Here is a 16,604-nt window from a genome sequence, read left to right as displayed (position 1 = left end):
ATCCTGCCTGCAGAAGGATTCTTTCAGTAGAAGGAGTGGTTGCTTACCTGTAATCATGTTTCTTCGAGTGGTGATCTGTGAAATTAGTATATGTGGCACAGTTACTACCACATGCACTCATTTCATTCTACCCAGTGCTAGAATGCAGTTTCTAAGGCTTTCCAAAATTGCAGTTCAAATTTCACAGATACCATGAAGGAGAAGGAGTGGTTGCTTACTCTAACCATGTTTCTTTCAAGTGGCGATCTGTAAAATTAGCACATGTGATAGTAATTGTACCACATGTGCTCATTTCACAGACACCATGAAGGAGGAACATCCTATCTCAGACATAGGCCCACTGTGGAACAATTAGTACTCCTTCTCCAATTTACCTTGCAAAGTTATCAAAATAAAATGGGATCTTTTTGCAAAAATATCTAGATATAAATAAAACAAACAAATACTTAAACCTTTAAAAGCCTTCCGCCCAAATACAGAGGCTATTACAAAAGTTTTCTGTCTTACCTAGCTCCTGAGGACCTAGAAACATCCAGCACAGATTTGCCTCCTATCAAATATCACTAGTATTAACTGGCTGGACACAGTGAACAAATCAAATTCCCAGTCTTTGGCCTATAGGGTGTAACAATTACAATACAAGATGTCCAGTCTGGGTTCAATTGAAATGCATAAACAAAGAATCACTGGACTGAAGCCTAGGAACAGCATTAATATTAAAGTGAATTCAATTTTTTGAGAATCAAGTTCTAATGGCCACCCAAGAAGCTCTCATACTGGGCCTTTGCCCTGACAACATACTATTCAGCGGTACATTGCATGACTAGAAGTATGTGATTTTGCCTCGGTCCTGCCTTAGCCCTACCCAGTGCTAGAATGCAGTTTCGAAGGCTTTCCAAAATTGCAGTTCAAATCCCAGGTTGAAGCTTCCTCATTTATGTTACCAGATTTCCAAAAAGCAATTTGCAGTAGATAAGTGTTATATGGGAAAATATTCCCTCGCTGACTTGCCTTTCTGTTCTCTCTTTGCCTTTTAATTCAGCAATATTATCATATGGAGGGAAGTGTTTCAGTATACAGGAGAAACAATTATTGCTGTTTGCAACATATTCTTTTTTGAAGTAAAAACCCTGAAGCCATTAACAGGAAAGAAATATCAATGTTTCAATTATTGGGCTACCATCACCTTGTCACTAGAACATTTCTTCAGCATTTATAATTAATACAGATTCTTACCAACACAAGAATGACTACAAAGATCCACAAGTTTCCAAATCTCACTGTATGATATGCTTTAATACAATCCATTATAGCAAGACTAAAAACAAATGAATTACATCCCACTCTGCCAGGTCCTACTTTGCAGTTTAAGAGACGCCAGGCAATTTGGCACAATCCAATGCAAAAATCTTTTGTGAATCATCACTTTGCTATGGTGCTGAATGGTTGTGGTGTCGCTACAGACATGCCTGGGCATGCATTCCTGGCATTTCATACTGAAATCTTACACTATAGTGGTAAGAAAATAATAAGCATTAGCATCAGATCTGTTTAGCATGCTGTGGTAACATGCTAATAATGAAAGCAAAGTGTCTTATTGCATCTTCAAGATGAATACAGCTGTTGTTTGATATGCCATGGATCAGAGTCTGCTATATGAGATGCAAATTAATCTATTTCTGATAGTGTGTTCAAGATTCATTTCCTAATCTTGCAGAATAGCATGGCAACCCATTTATAATAGTGGAAGTAATGTTTATATAGCATTGATATACCACTTTCCTTCGTTCCAATGGCATTTGTCCAATAGGCCTGTGAATGTGCATGGAAGCTATGCAGAAAGATCTGTGGATTATTATCTCTAGTGAACAAAGGAAGCCCAGTTCTTCAGGATGCTTCAGGCAGTATATCTGATCCTTCTGTCTCACTCCTGCACAAGGCTGTGGGAATTCCCTGCCTCCTGCTTGGTTTGACATAAGTGCTCATTTGTCATTTTGTCCAAACCAGAAAACTATACAGTTTGTCTCAGATTAGAAAGGGTATAATCAGGGCCGTAGCCAGAAAAAAAAATTCGGGGAGGGTTGACAATTTCGGGGGGAGGGGGGTTGAAATTTTTGGGGGGGGTTTTGAAAATTTTGGGGAGGGTTGAAAATTTGGGGGGGGGGGGGTGTTTGAAACCTGCCTCCTAGCTTACGCTGAAGCAAAGAGCACAGCAGGGGGCAGAGCAACCTTCCATAGCCTGCAGCTCCACCCTTGTCAACCACCTCCACCAAGTCTGGCCTCCTTAATGAGAGCAACTCACACACCCCCAACTTGGTTGCTTCATTACATCGGCTATTGCTGCAAGTAATGACAATGTGAATAAATTGTCAATATTTGCTTGAGATAGTGCTTACAGTTCTGGAGGGACTCTTAATTTTTTGCATCTCATAGACTTAGCATGGGGATTTGGTTAACCAATTAAAATTCATGAGTAAACCAGATTTTTAAAAAAAATCTGAAACATTTCGGGGGGGGGGGGTTTGAACCCCTAAAACCACCCCCTCGCTACAGGCCTGGGTATAATCATATGCAGCACAAAACAGAGGGAGAAAAGCCAGATATTATTGTCAAAACAGTGTCAAATGCAGAGTCAAATAGTATCCAGCAATCTTGTAGATTGTTTCATGATTTACCTTCACAAGATTTATTGTCACTTTTCAGAGCATATCCATTGTAGCAAGAGCAACGATAGCTGCCTAGCTTGTTGTAGCAAATGTGTTTACAGCCACCATTCTGGCTTGAACATTCATTAATATCTGAAAATAGAGAAAAACTAACTGAGTATTCAAACTCATATCACATTAAGAAGAAAGTAACCCTCCTGTTCCTTCTTTCTCTTTCACTGATCACTAATTTCAATTTCCATGTCATAAATTCAAAAAATACATACTAATTTAATTAATTCTGTTTTTATCCTCAATTTGGTATTATATTACAGGAGAAAAAGGAGAACAAGTATAGGCATGAATCTTAGATGAAAAAAAACACTTAATAAAGATCTTATGAGCAAACCATTATTACACCTATTACAGGTCAGCCAATAAATTATTCCTAAGACACTCCCAATTCACTTCCCCCGAGAAGTGTTTTTAAATAAGACAAAGCAATAAGCAATGTACAAATCAGATCTTTTCCAGCATGGCCTTCTGTTCTTCCTGTTGCAACATGTCGATCCACAAACTTGGATAACGGTACATCTTCCTCAGTATTGCCTTTACAATGACTGGCAATGATCCTTCAGATAGCAATCTTTTCCGAGCCATATCTGGAGACACCACAGAATTAACCCATGACCTTTGTCTGCAAGGAACATACTCTACTGCTGAGCTAAACCTTCTTGCATCTCATTTTTCAGGAAGAAAGAAACATGGAAAGCACAGGACCAGACTTACCTTTTTCACATCTGTCTCCATGCCAGCCTGGTTTGCATTGGCAGAGATATGCACCTTTCAGGTCTTCACATGATACAGTGCCATCTCCATGGCAGGGACTAGGTGAACATTGGTTTGGCAAATCTGGAGGGATCATAGATTATAGAAAACAATTATCCTTCTATTACCATATAGTCCACAAAAGAAAAGTGGTGGCATTGCATCACCAGACAATGAAGGTTTGTCAGCCATTTGTCCAATTACAGAGAAAGTACACATCTGACAAACTAGTATCTGAAATCTCTGTCCTGGGGAATACTTCCTCTTGAAAGAAAGAAAAATGCTGGGGGATGGTGCTCATCTCCATTTCTAAGCTGAAGAATCAGCATTGTCCACAGATGCCTCCAAGGTCATGTGGTTGGCATGACTGCATGGAGCACCTTCCCTTCCTGTCAGAGCAGTGCCTATTGATCTATTCACATTTGCATGTTTTCAAACTGCTAGGTTACTAGAAGCTGGAGCTAACAGCAGGAGCTCACACCACTCCCCGGATTCAAACTACCGACCTTTTGGTCAGTAAGTTCAGCAGCTCAGTGGTTTAACCCTCTATTGTGCTTCAGTATTTATATTTATATTTTAAATGTACTAAACGTACCAAGTTCATATGAAACTGTGACTTTTATTTCCTGTGCTGGTCTATGACTGAAATAAATGCTTTGATTGATTGATTGATCCATTGCACCACCAGCCCCCCCTCCCCCAAACATCATAAACAGTCCAAAAAACAGTCCTAACCAGCAGTGAGTCCCCAGTACTCTGCTATAATGCAGTCACTCAATCTTTTTCAGATTTTTTTTAAAATGTAAAACTAAAAATATTGCTACTCCAGTAGATTGCTTTTTTTTTGCTTTTAATAGCAAGATTTTCTGTTTTTTCTATCCTTTTTAAACATGAGAGTTTGATCCTTTGCAATGTCAAACTAAGACCCTTTTAAAAAGGGGGGAAGAGGGTAGACAATTCACTCACTTGTGGGAATAGGATGAAAATGGTTAGTAATGGAGAGACCAGCAAATTCAGATGACTTGTGATAAGTAATGAATAATGAACACAGTGACTTGCAATGCTATAGGACTACAGGCCACGACCGCATGACCCCTTCCACAGTGACATTAACCACAGAAATGCTAGGGGACCTAGAGATTCCTAGAGCGAACCTATCAAATCTGTGAATTATCAAACTTGTGAAAATTAAACTTGAACAAATGGAGACCCCATTGTAGTATTTTAAGTACTAAGGGTCTGAAGTAGCATTTTCCATTTAAAAGGTGCCACAAGGGTTGGATTTTACACCTACGCTTGCCAGTTAAACAACTGATTAAATCAGTGGATGAAAGACAGAGTTGAAACGGGACATGCATGATACTGAGCATACAACCTTTATAAAGGTGCAAAAAAAGCCCAGTTAATTTATCCACATTTCACACTAAGCATAGCAGCATCTCCAAATGGACTCCACAAAAGCACATCTTCAGGTTGTGGCGCAGCTGGCTGAGTGTCAGCTGCATTAAGATCACTCTGACCAAAAGGTCATGAGTTCGAAGCCAGCCTGGGCTGGAGTGGGTGTCCAGCCATTGTGTAGCCCGTTGTCGACCTTTGCAACCCGAAAGACAGTTGCATCTGTCAAGTAGGAAAATAAGGGACCACCTTGTGTGGGAGGCTAAATTTAATTAATTTATGAGGCCATAAAGAAAGAAGACTCCGGGGAATGTGGAATGCGGAAGAACTTCATCGGTGTCGTTGATGGACGATGAAAAACAGCAGCTCCCCTGGCGGCCAGAAAAAAAAGTTAAATAGCCTTTGTCTGTTAAATGTTGTTTGTCAAACTGGCATTGAATGTTTGCCATATATGTGTTTACTGTAATCCGCCCTGAGTCCCCTGCGGGGTGAGAAGGGCGGAATATAAGAACTGTAAATAAATAAATAAATAAATAAATAAATAAATAAATAAATATATATATACCAGGCCCTAGGGAGGAACACCTGGAAGCTACAAGGCGTAGAGCTTTTTCGACCTATGCTCCAATTCTGTGGAACTCATTGCCTCTATACATTAGAGCAATGTCGGAGTTGCGACCTTTTGTAAAGGCACTCAAGACTTGGCTGTTTGATTGTGCATTTAAGTAATCAGATCTAATTTGCCAAATAGTCACTGTTGAATGTTTTTATGTTGAATGTTTTTATATTGTTTAAATGATATTTTAGACTGTAAGTAGCTCGGAGCACCTTGCTGGAAAAAGTGACTAATTAAGAAATAAAGTGAAGTGAAGGTTACACAGAGATATGTATGCCTACACACACAAGTATATGGTATCATAGCCATTACCAGAGACGCAGCCTTCCAAATGACACTGCACTTATCTCTCCTAGCATCTCTCACTCCTAGATATTCCACCGACCAAACAATTCTTCTAGTAACTCTGTATACTACCCCTTCCCCCTTCACGCTACTAGCCTCAAACCACAAAGCCTTTGTTTTAGTTAGTTCAAAGAAAGGACAATTGTGCAGGAATACCCATCACAAGAGAGGGCGCAAAAGCCTAGGAGGGCGCAAAAGCCTAGCAAAATACGTTTCCACTACCAAAGGAGAAATCTAGTGAAAAATTATACACAAGAGAGGGCGCAAAAGCCTAGGAGAAAAGCAACCAAGTTGAAATGAAGAAGCAAAATACGTTTCCAGTTTTTTTGGTTCATGCAGTTTACATGAAAAATCTTGAGCCTTTAAGCATTAATCATTATTCCCAGTGGCTAAGAACAATCCTTGCATTATGAGATCATAGCACTTTTCTTAACTAGACCTGATCCTTGCCCATAGCAAAGACCTTGCTTGATTTTTATTCAGACTCTACTACAATGTTCCTGATTGCATTTACACATGATAAACCAAAATTCCAAAGAACATGCTGCTCAATCATTCCTATTTAGTTTTTCGTTAAAGCAGAAGCTACACAAAGCCATGTCTGGGCCATTTCCTAATAGTAAACATGATCTCCCCTGGGTCTAAAATGTTGTAGCAGGAGCCAGTCAAAATAGTTCATGCAGTCCTTATGGCCATTTCTTTCTTCAAAAAATATCTTTTGTCTCTGGGCGTTTGAGTGGTCCCCTGGACAGCACTTTCCCTATTTCTGTTATGGTTTCATGTATAATGCTATGTAAACAGGGAACAATCCTATGTCACAAAAATCCAGAGTTTGGTCTTACAGAAGGCCCATGGCTACTTCAGTAACTGACCAAACAGCCTGTATCGTTGTAACCCTGGTTTGCAGTAATATCCATACAATTTCAAAATGCTCTTGCATTTCCAAGAAATCATATAGTTTCCTCAGCAGAATGCAACAAAAATAGAAACCTAAATGGGTATCAGGCCAGCAATTTGTTTGTCAGCAGATAGGGTTATCTTGGTTACTTTTGACATTGTGTTTCCTATTTTCTTACTAGAAGGAAAGATCTGGCAGCTACTTCACGTGTATAAATATGTGAGGGGAAGTCATAGGGAGGAGGGCACAAGCTTGTTTTCTGCTGCTCTGGGGAGGCCCTCCTTTCACTGCCACCACCATCACAAGCACGGTTGGAGGGGATGAGAGGGCCTTCTCGGTGGTGCCCCCCCACCTCTGGAATGCCCTTCCTAGAGAAATAAGACAGGCCCCATCCCTCCCTCCCTTTCATAAGAGCCTGAAGATCTGGTGGTTTAAACAAGCCTTTGAGAACAACTAGTTCTAGCTCAGCCTCAGATACTGTTGAATATGACCATATCTTTTTCTACCAATTACCCAGGTTACTTTCTCCTATTAAAGGTAAAGGTAAAGGTAGTCCCCTGACATTAAGTCCAGTCATGTCTGACTCTGGGGTGTGGTGCTCATCTCCATTTCTAAGCCGAAGAGCCAGCGTTGTCCGTAGACACCTCCAAGGTCATGTGGCCGGCATGACTGCATGGAGCGCTGTTACCTTCCCGCCGGAGCGGTACCTATTGATCTACTCACATTTGCATGTTTTTGAACTGCTAGGTTGGCAGAAGCTAGGGCTGACAGCGGAAGCTCACGCCGCTCCCTGGAATCGAACTTGCGACCTTTCGATCAACAAGCTCAGCAGCTCAGTGCTTTAACCCACTGCGCCACCGGGGGCCCTTACTTTCTCCTATTAGGCCCCGGAAATGAACAGCCATAGACTTTACCTATTACTGTTGTTTCCTGTTATAGCATTGTACCTAATTTCCCGGGCCCTCTACAAAATGCACTAGCCTTGGCTCGGCCTTTTAAATTGCCTTGAACAGGCAGGATTATTTTAAATATATATGTGCTATTGTGATTTTGTATGTTTATATTGTCTTGTTAATTTTATGTTTATGTTGTTTACTTTGTATGTATTGATGATGTTACTTGGAAACCACTCTGAGTCCCCCCAGGGAGATAGAGTGGTATATAAATAAAGTTTTGTTGTTGCTGCCCTGGAGACTAGGATATGGAACAATGCCTTCAAACTACAGGAAAGGAGATTCCACCTGAACACTAGGAAGAACTTCCTGACTGTGAGAGCTGTTCAGCAGTGGAACTCTCTGCCCCGGAGTGTGTTGGAGGCTCCTTCTTTAGAGGCTTTTAAACAGAGACTGGATGGCCACATGTCAGGGGTGCTTTGAATGTGATTTTCCTGCTTCTTGGCAGGACGTTAGACTGGATGGCCTACAAGGTCTCTTCCAACTCAATGATTCTATGAAAAATCGAGAGATCTTGGACTTTTTTTTTGCAGTAAACCGACAAAGATTATTTCAGATTTTTTTGAGTGGAAAAAAAATTACTTGGTATTGTACTTTTTCCACTTCCTAGTTTTAAATGTTTTTAAATCCTCTCCTGAAAATGTAAACTCCAGAAGCTGTTACACTCAAATTGCAGATTTATTTATTATTTATTACGGTTGCTTATACCCCGCCCTTCTCACCTGGGGGGACTCAGGGCGGCTTACACAAACAAGGCACAATTCGATGCCTGTATTACAAAAACATAACATCAAAAACATAACATCAATAACAACAATAATTATAACCCTGATAACAATTAACGTAAACAATCAATATTATCGGCAGGAATAGCCATGAACCCGTAAAAACAATTAAAACAATAAAAGTAATACAAACCTCATTGCTGGTCAGCGTTTAACCGACTCATAGTTAGGTTCTACTTTCCACACATTGTTGGTCCTATCATTCTGGTTCCATGTCTAATTGTCAGGGTGCCCAAAGGCCTGGTCCCAGAGCCACGTCTTTACCTTCCTCCTGAAGGCAAGGAGGGAAGTTGAAGCCCTGATTTCCCCCGGGAGTGAGTTCCACAGATGAGGGGCCACCACTGAGAAGGCCCTGCTCCTCGTCCCCACCAGCCTCACTTGTGATAGCGGTGGGGTCGTGAGCAGGGCCTCCCCAGATGATCTCAGATTCCGAGATGGGACATAGAGGAAGATACGTTCGGACAGATACGCTGGACCGGAACCATAAAGGGTTTTGTAGGTCAAAACCAGCACCTTGAATTGTGCTCGGAACTGAATCGGCAGCCAGTGGAGCTGACATAACAGATGAACTATGCTTAGCATGACTTTCAATACTCCTGCTATATACTCATAAGCAAGGAAAAGTAACTGACAACACACAACTATGTAGTCCAACAGGTATTCCTCAATTTGTCATGGTGGCAGGGTTTGTGTGTGTGCATGGAGACTGATAGTAGCTTCCTACAACTCTATAATATAGTCAAATGGTACTAGCCACATGCAACAGCACCAAAGTTGAAAGAGGAATTGGCTTCTTCAAACAACTCTTCAATAGAACTTTTTGTCCTGGAATGTGATGGAGGCTCCTTCTTTGGAGGCTTTTAAGCAGAGGCTGGATGGCCATCTGTCAGGGGTGCTTTGAATGCAATTTTCCTGCTTCTTGGCACTATGTTGGACTGGATAGCCCTCGAGGTCTCTTCCAACACAATGATCCTATGATTCTAATGTTGTATTATAAATTCCCACACTGTATAATGGGGAACAGTTCCGCATATCACAGGCTCCACCTATTAGATGGGGGCTACGATTAATAATAGTTTCTTACAGTAATTCTGTAATGAGAAAAATTAGCATTTCCCCCACTCTTGAAAGGCAACATTGTATCCCAGAGACATGCATCACAATTCAACACAATGTTTATGTTACCTAGATGGAGACAGACTGTCGAACAGTTACATCACACAACAAATAAATGTTTCACACTAATTTATTTCCCTAATGCTGCCTTGGTGTTTCAATCATTTGAAATCACCACACTGTCAAGTTTAAGACAGTCAATGCAACTAAATATCTCTGCTGCAGTCAAGGTAAGTCAAATTAAGCTATTATTTCCAACTTGTCAAAGCCAGCACTTACTTGAATAATGCTGTGTTGTAATGTGTTTTTCGCATGGGAAAACAGTGCATGATTATGCTTTACTAACAGTGCAAAAATGAAATGTCAAATAAAAAAGAAAGCATGTTATGTGACTTTTGCTGTTTCCTCTAGGTCATAAATGTAGCAAGGAACCAACACTCTTCAACCCAACTAATGATCATCCTGCTGGCCTCCAAGGATTTGTTTTGAGACATGAATAATAACATACATCAGTTTTAAGTATTCTGGCAAAAAAAGCACAAGCAAACGAGCAATCCCATTCTTACTATTTCTACAATTTCTAAATCAGGTCTTCAGAACTTATTTCCCTGATATAACCTTGGATACAAAATGCAAGGTTTCTATTCTAGATCCCACATCATCTCCAAATGAATAGGTTGCCTTTAGCAATGTGAATATAACATGGAAAGGGGAGAGTAGAGCTGAGCAGCGCTTCCCATGCTATTTAATGTGGGGAATTAGTACTTACTTTTCTTTCCCCCAGTTGGCCAGGGACTGACAAAACATTTATGTCCATTGGCAAGAATTATTTCTTTCTTTCCTGGAAACTAACCAGGATTGCTTCTAGACTGGCACCAGGCCATTGCCTCCCACTTTGAGCTACACTGGAGTAGAAGGAGTCCACTTTATCAGACACTTAATGGGTAATATTCAGTTCTCCAGTTTTGATGCCTGTACTCATGATGATGGGGAATGGTGATGTTGAAAGTGGGGCTGAATGGCAATAAAATGCAAATATTACCTTCAGCAACCACCCAAATGTTCATGCTTTTCTTGCAAAGTAGCCACTTTAAAGTTTAAAAAGCTAACACTAATTTAGTCAAGTAAATAAACTGATGTTTTATTTTATATCTTTTACATGAGGAAACAAAGAGTATCACTGATGTATCACAGATGGGCCACTTTCTTTGTACAATTCTCCATAATACTGAACACGAGAGCAAGTGGGCATGAGATGAAAAGTCAGTGAAAATAGAAATAGGAAAATCATACAGAATATAATTTGTTTTCATGGTACTTTACTCCCACTATACTCCCAAAGAGACCTTCTGTAGGCTTTGAAATAGTTTTTCAAACTCTGGATGAGGAGTGGAGAGGGATAGGGAGATCAAAGCAAAGTTTCATTATGGGTTTCTATTAGCTTAGTAACAAGAAATAATTTAACTCCTTTCAATGGAAAAGAAAGGCCAAATGAAAAGTCAAGTTCAAAGTAATCTATTATATTTTATTCAAATCCTTTCACCCAAATGCAAATCTCCTATAATGTCGAATTAGAAAATTATAAATTATATGCTAATCAAAAGTGACAGGAATAGAACCAAATTCAAGCAGTGTTGTTACAAAATAGCATGAATCTGTTGATTTATACTGAAGCTGAGCCATACAATAGTGCAACTGAAAGGGGTTTTTTCTTGTTAGGAGGTTTGAAAAAGTAAAAAAGGAATTTCCATCCTTGCTTTCTTCCTTTAGCTCTGCAGTTATATCACAGAGTTGCAAATCTCTGGCAGGAGAGGGATGCATGATGTTTGGGGGTGACATTCTCCATTATTCCCAAGGCTGTAATTTTGGGATTTTAAGTTTTATCTGATTTTTTAAGTAATCTTAAATTGAGAAATTGCTTTAAGGAAATTATTTTTAACATTATGGAGCAACAGAAGTGCAGGAGAATGGAATTACAGGGTTATGTGGAAGTACAAATTAAGGAACATGAATTGGCGATGTGTTGCAGTTGTAAAATGCAGAGATGTGAACAGCAGACACTCTCATCTCAGTATGTTTCCACTTTTGGTGATCATGTGGTAGTCTTGGAATAGCGGCATTGTAAGAAAAAGTCCCAATAGGAGTACTGGCAACATCACATTGAGCCATGATAGTTACAGTGGTGTGAAATTGCATTGTTTCTACAGTGTGTATGTGCCCTGAGAGTTGTTGGAACTTATCTTGTAAGAATGAACCATTTATTTGACACAATGCAAACCTTCCATGTTTTCTGAAGCAGAACAAATTAGAAGGAAAAGTGTAAATGTAGCTAAATGTGGACTAGAATGAATTCTCATTTATACCAGATTAAAAAGCAATGTATTTTATCTATATTTTTCTAATATGAAATATGAAAACAGCTTACTATGTACACATGTATGGAAATCTGGATTTCTTGAGTATGGCGACCCATACCTCCGAATACATGCTGAAAAATAAAACACAAAAATATTAAGCTAGCAATCAAAAACAAGATAACCTCTAATCTCCCAGTATAAAATTATTTTAATTTAGGAAAACACTAGGACACAAATATGTGTTTTGCAGTATCACTCTTCTACCAAATGTTGAAATATCCCAAGGTGCTGAACAGCATTTGGATAAACACAACAGTTTCCTTAAGATGTACTTGTTTTTATGTTTAAATGCAGTAGTATTACCAATTTGGAAGGAGTAGACCTATATCTTACTATTCCTATTTAGGGATACTCAAGTGACCACATTAAAAAAGTTTGCTACAAGACATAGAATATCTTATGAAAATACATTTCTCTACCAGGAAGTAAAGTTCAAGCAAAATATCCTGGAGCTGAAATCAAGATAAAATCAAACCGTTTCTCAAATTAGAACATTTAAGACCTTGGATACATGTATATTGTGCATTTCTGTGCATTTTAAAAATATGGACAGCATTTGTTTTTGCTGCAACCCAGTGGATTCTTTTATAATTATGTAAATAGCAACTTACATAGTTACTATAATTGGACTTTTAACATCCTTCCCAACAAAGTGAGTTTCTTACAAAGCAAGCTGCTTTCCATTTACACCCTTTCTCAAGTTTACAAAACATTTCATAATTTTAAAAATGGCTAATAAAGGGAGGCAGGATGTAAGAGAGACACTAGTAAGCCTCACTTGAGGGGAACAGAAACTAAAATAAACTAAAACTACAAAGACAGAACTTTTGGCACACACATTGAATTACAGCCACTTGTTCAAGTGTGTGTTGACTTTATTTTTGAGAGAAGCAATGTATCCTGTTTAAACATAGACAAATGCATATTCCTATGCTGCACTTATGCGACAGAGCTCCTAAAAAAGGACAACATAATAGCAGTACCAAGTATTTAAAGTGTATAACTATAACTCACCCAAGTATTTCGGGTAAAAATAGTCCTGTGGGAGGAAAAAAGCAAACAGAATTACCAAAAAATCTTTTTAATCTACAGTTTTATGAATATTAAAATAGATATATTTTGAGGACTGCAGACTTGGGCAGTGTGGAGTTGAATTCCAACAATTTGAGCATTTATGACTCACGCTGATGGAACAGAGGCAAAGTATCTCTTCTTCCCCAATTCATTCTGATGTTATTCTCCACAGATATACAAGAGTATTTAATGCATATATAGCCAGACTCATGCTGATCATTCATGAGATCTATTGGCTAAGAAGGCTTTAGTTGCCCATGTGAAAATGAAATCTTCCTGGGTTGAAAATCTTGTGCAGACCCAGAAAACCTGGTGGTGGTAGGCAGTTCAGTAAGGCCAGGCTGAAGAGGGTAAGGATCCTGGTTGCCGGCCTCCACATAGCAGTCTTTGCCATGGAAGGAAGGTGAGAAGAGTATGAAAAACATGGCTATAGTAGCTCCACACTGAGAGAAAGGGAGGCAAAGCTATAGTCTTTAATATCAGTTGGAACGAAACAACAGGGGATGCAGGCTATAGTAGCTCCACATGGCTATAGTAGCTCCACATTGAGAGAAAGGGAGGCAAAGCTATAGTCTTTAATATCAGTTGGAACGAAACTACAGGGGATGCAGGACTGGGAAATCCCACCTCTTATTGTCTGGCAAAGATTCAAAGCAATAGCAATAGCTTTTTTTCTTTTTCTTTTTTCCTTTTCTCTTCTTCTTCTCCCCCTTTTTTATTTTATAAATTTTATAAATCCATTTTGAAAAACTCAATAAAGATCATTTATATATAAAAAAGCAATAGCCAGTCCCTTTACAACTCTGACAACCTCCTTCTCAGTAGAAGCATGGTTAGACCCGCTAGAAGAGTTTCCACCATCACTGTCTTGTTTTTCCTGCTTCCATGGCAGGAAGGGTGTAAGAAGAAATAGGTGCATGTGTGTATGAGAGGGAGCCACCACCACTGAAGAGCTTCATCATGATTGGCCTTTAAAAAAGACTGGACCTTGCAGGAGCAAGAGCAGCAAAAAGAGAAACATTTCTATGGGTGGATCTAGACAGCCCCTTTATTGCAGAAACTTCTGCAATAAAAAGAGGGCTGTCCAGACAGCGTTCTGGACAACCCTGGTTTCTGGTGAATTAATCTGATTAATTAGTTTGCCTTTGCTTTCCTCTAAAACTGAGAGTGTAACTTGCCCCTGGTCACCCAGTTGATTTCCATGGACGAGCAAGGATTTGAAGCTTTGTCTCCAGAGTCGCAGTCCAGTGCTCAAATAATTACACTAGGCTGGCTTTTCCCATACCAAATCTTAAAGTGGAGTATCAAACTGGAACTCACACACACACAAACCTCAGACTGGTTACTAACATCGCCATCAGATGCCCCATAAAACTGACAGTATAAAACCACAGATCAAGCAAGCAATTACATTTAAACTATTCTGTCTTACAAGGAACTTTGGACAGAGAGAAGCCTTATCTTCCAGACAGAGTTCCTCTCAGTAGCTGGGAGCCATTGTAATAGAAGCTTACTCTCAAAACATTCATAGAAACAATAGCTAAGCCCAATAAATACTTCAAATATACCTTGAACCTTACATATACTTTCTAACAAACCAGAGAGATTAAGAACAACAGACCAGACATGAATATTATCACCAAATAGTATGTAATTTGTTGTTTTGGGATCTACTTGAAACTTCTAGCTTTCAATGTCTGCTAAGTAGATTTATGGTCAGAGAAGAGAAGGAAAAGAATGGTAAATGAGGTATGTACACAAGGTTGGCAGTTTGCAAAAGTAAAGGAAATTACATGTTGGGAAGGAAGTGAGTACACACACACTATAGTGGCAAAGTACAGCAGGATGGGAATATGGGAAGGACTTCCTCAGGGTGTCAAATGGGACAGGGAGCTCCAAGGCAAAGGTCATGAGAAATGCCCACAAATGAAGGTCCAAACAATTCTAAATTTATCTGTACTTGAAATATTTATGGTGCCTGATTATTTCTCATTTTATTAACCATGCTATACTGAATCCATAACCCATTTCAATAAGAATAGTTCTATATAGCCAAATGGAAAGCTCTGAAGGCATTAGTCTGAAGCTTGAAATATCTATAGCAAAATGTAAGCAGTTTTGTTTTCATTAGGGTGGGGAAGAATAAAAATGGGCTAGAAACAGTCTCTTCCTTCAAATGACATTTCCATTTATTGAGGTTTCTGAAGCTCAGTGGATTGGCTTTCTGTTCAGCTTATACCGAACGGATTAAACTGGCAGCAAGAGCAAATTACATTTTATGCAAAAAAAGTTAGTTAAGGTCAAGGTGGCAACATCACACAGAACAAAGGTGGTTTTGTCCTATAGATAAACCAAATTATCTTCTTTGATGCAAGAGGAATATTCAGCAAGATTCCTTTCATATGTTATGACATGAAACTAAATGTTTATACATCTTTTGCTAGACCAAATCCTTAGAAGTAAATCAAAATGATCAACTATAAAAATAAACTGAAAGCTTTTTCTGTCTTTTGATAAGAGGTCATTCAGAACAACACTACAATTAATAGAACAGCTTTTATAAATATAAATATTAACTCACACATGGTATGGGAGATTAGGAACTGATTTCAAAAGATTTTAGAGGAAACAGGAGAAGCTTACCAGCTTGACCTTGAAGCTTCACAACCATTTGTATCACCAGACTACCTTCTTATTTACAATAGTATGATCTACACCATTTGTAGGTTATTCATCTGGATCACTAAAACGTCTCAAACATAGCAGATTTTCAAGTTCAGTAGAATACGTCAGGTTTAGTTAGTACAAAATTCAGAGGAGTAGGGAGGGAATTTTAAAAATCCGCCAATGCAGCCAGATCACAAAAGTGCTCCAAACTTCCAATAGAGAAGTAAGGAAGAGGAATTCTATAAAGTATTACTGTGAACACTCATTTCTGTTTGTGTAAATTGTACTCTTAATTGCTGAAGCGATGCACTTAAGTGATAGTTCAAATCACAGTTTAGTGAAAAGCATACTGTATACTACGTACACTACGCTCTTGATGGTCTGATTCAAACCACAGATTACTGAAGCGTATGCTGTTAGAAAAATGGCCCATTAATGTACACCTATTATTACAACACCATACCAAAATTAGGATTATATTTATGGACATTCATTTTCCATCAAGCTTATGTCATTTTTGTATTTCTGAACAATTTCCAAACCCATCAGCATCAGAACAAGCAACAGCCATGTGAGCTATATACCTGAGAGATATTCTCCTCCAGGACAATGCCAGAAGTGAGGTGATAAATCACTGTTCAGTGGAGATGCTGCCTAAGGTACTAAACCAATTAGATGGGCAGCAAAGTGGACTGGCTTTTCTAAAACACAAACTATAACTTGGAGCAGAGTCATAATTCCATTTGCATGGGAACCACTATCGGAGAGCCCAATCTTTCAGTCTGATTCTCAATAGTTGTTGTCTCAGAAATCACTTTAAACTTCTTGTGATTAGCTAGATGCACATAGGTTAGCTTTATGCCCA

At 39.1% G+C, this 16,604-nt stretch overlaps 1 protein-coding gene across 2 annotated transcripts in view; it reads right to left on the bottom strand.

Annotated features, from left to right (window-relative positions):
* Positions 1-16,604, bottom strand: part of GAS6 (growth arrest specific 6) — a 63,784-nt gene that overhangs the window by 23,927 nt on the left and 23,253 nt on the right. For both annotated transcript variants that reach the window (XM_060769665.2, XM_060769664.2), the window contains exons 3-6: positions 13,013-13,037; positions 12,007-12,069; positions 3,435-3,557; positions 2,676-2,798 (exon numbers count right to left, since the gene is read on the bottom strand). In XM_060769665.2, the coding sequence (XP_060625648.2) occupies positions 2,676-2,798; positions 3,435-3,557; positions 12,007-12,069; positions 13,013-13,037 (334 nt within the window). The remainder of the gene's footprint in view (positions 1-2,675; positions 2,799-3,434; positions 3,558-12,006; positions 12,070-13,012; positions 13,038-16,604) is intronic.

This window comes from Anolis sagrei, chromosome 3 (assembly GCF_037176765.1).
Source record: "Anolis sagrei isolate rAnoSag1 chromosome 3, rAnoSag1.mat, whole genome shotgun sequence".
Lineage (NCBI taxonomy): Eukaryota > Metazoa > Chordata > Lepidosauria > Squamata > Dactyloidae > Anolis > Anolis sagrei.
This window is presented reverse-complemented; position numbering and strand designations above follow the sequence as displayed.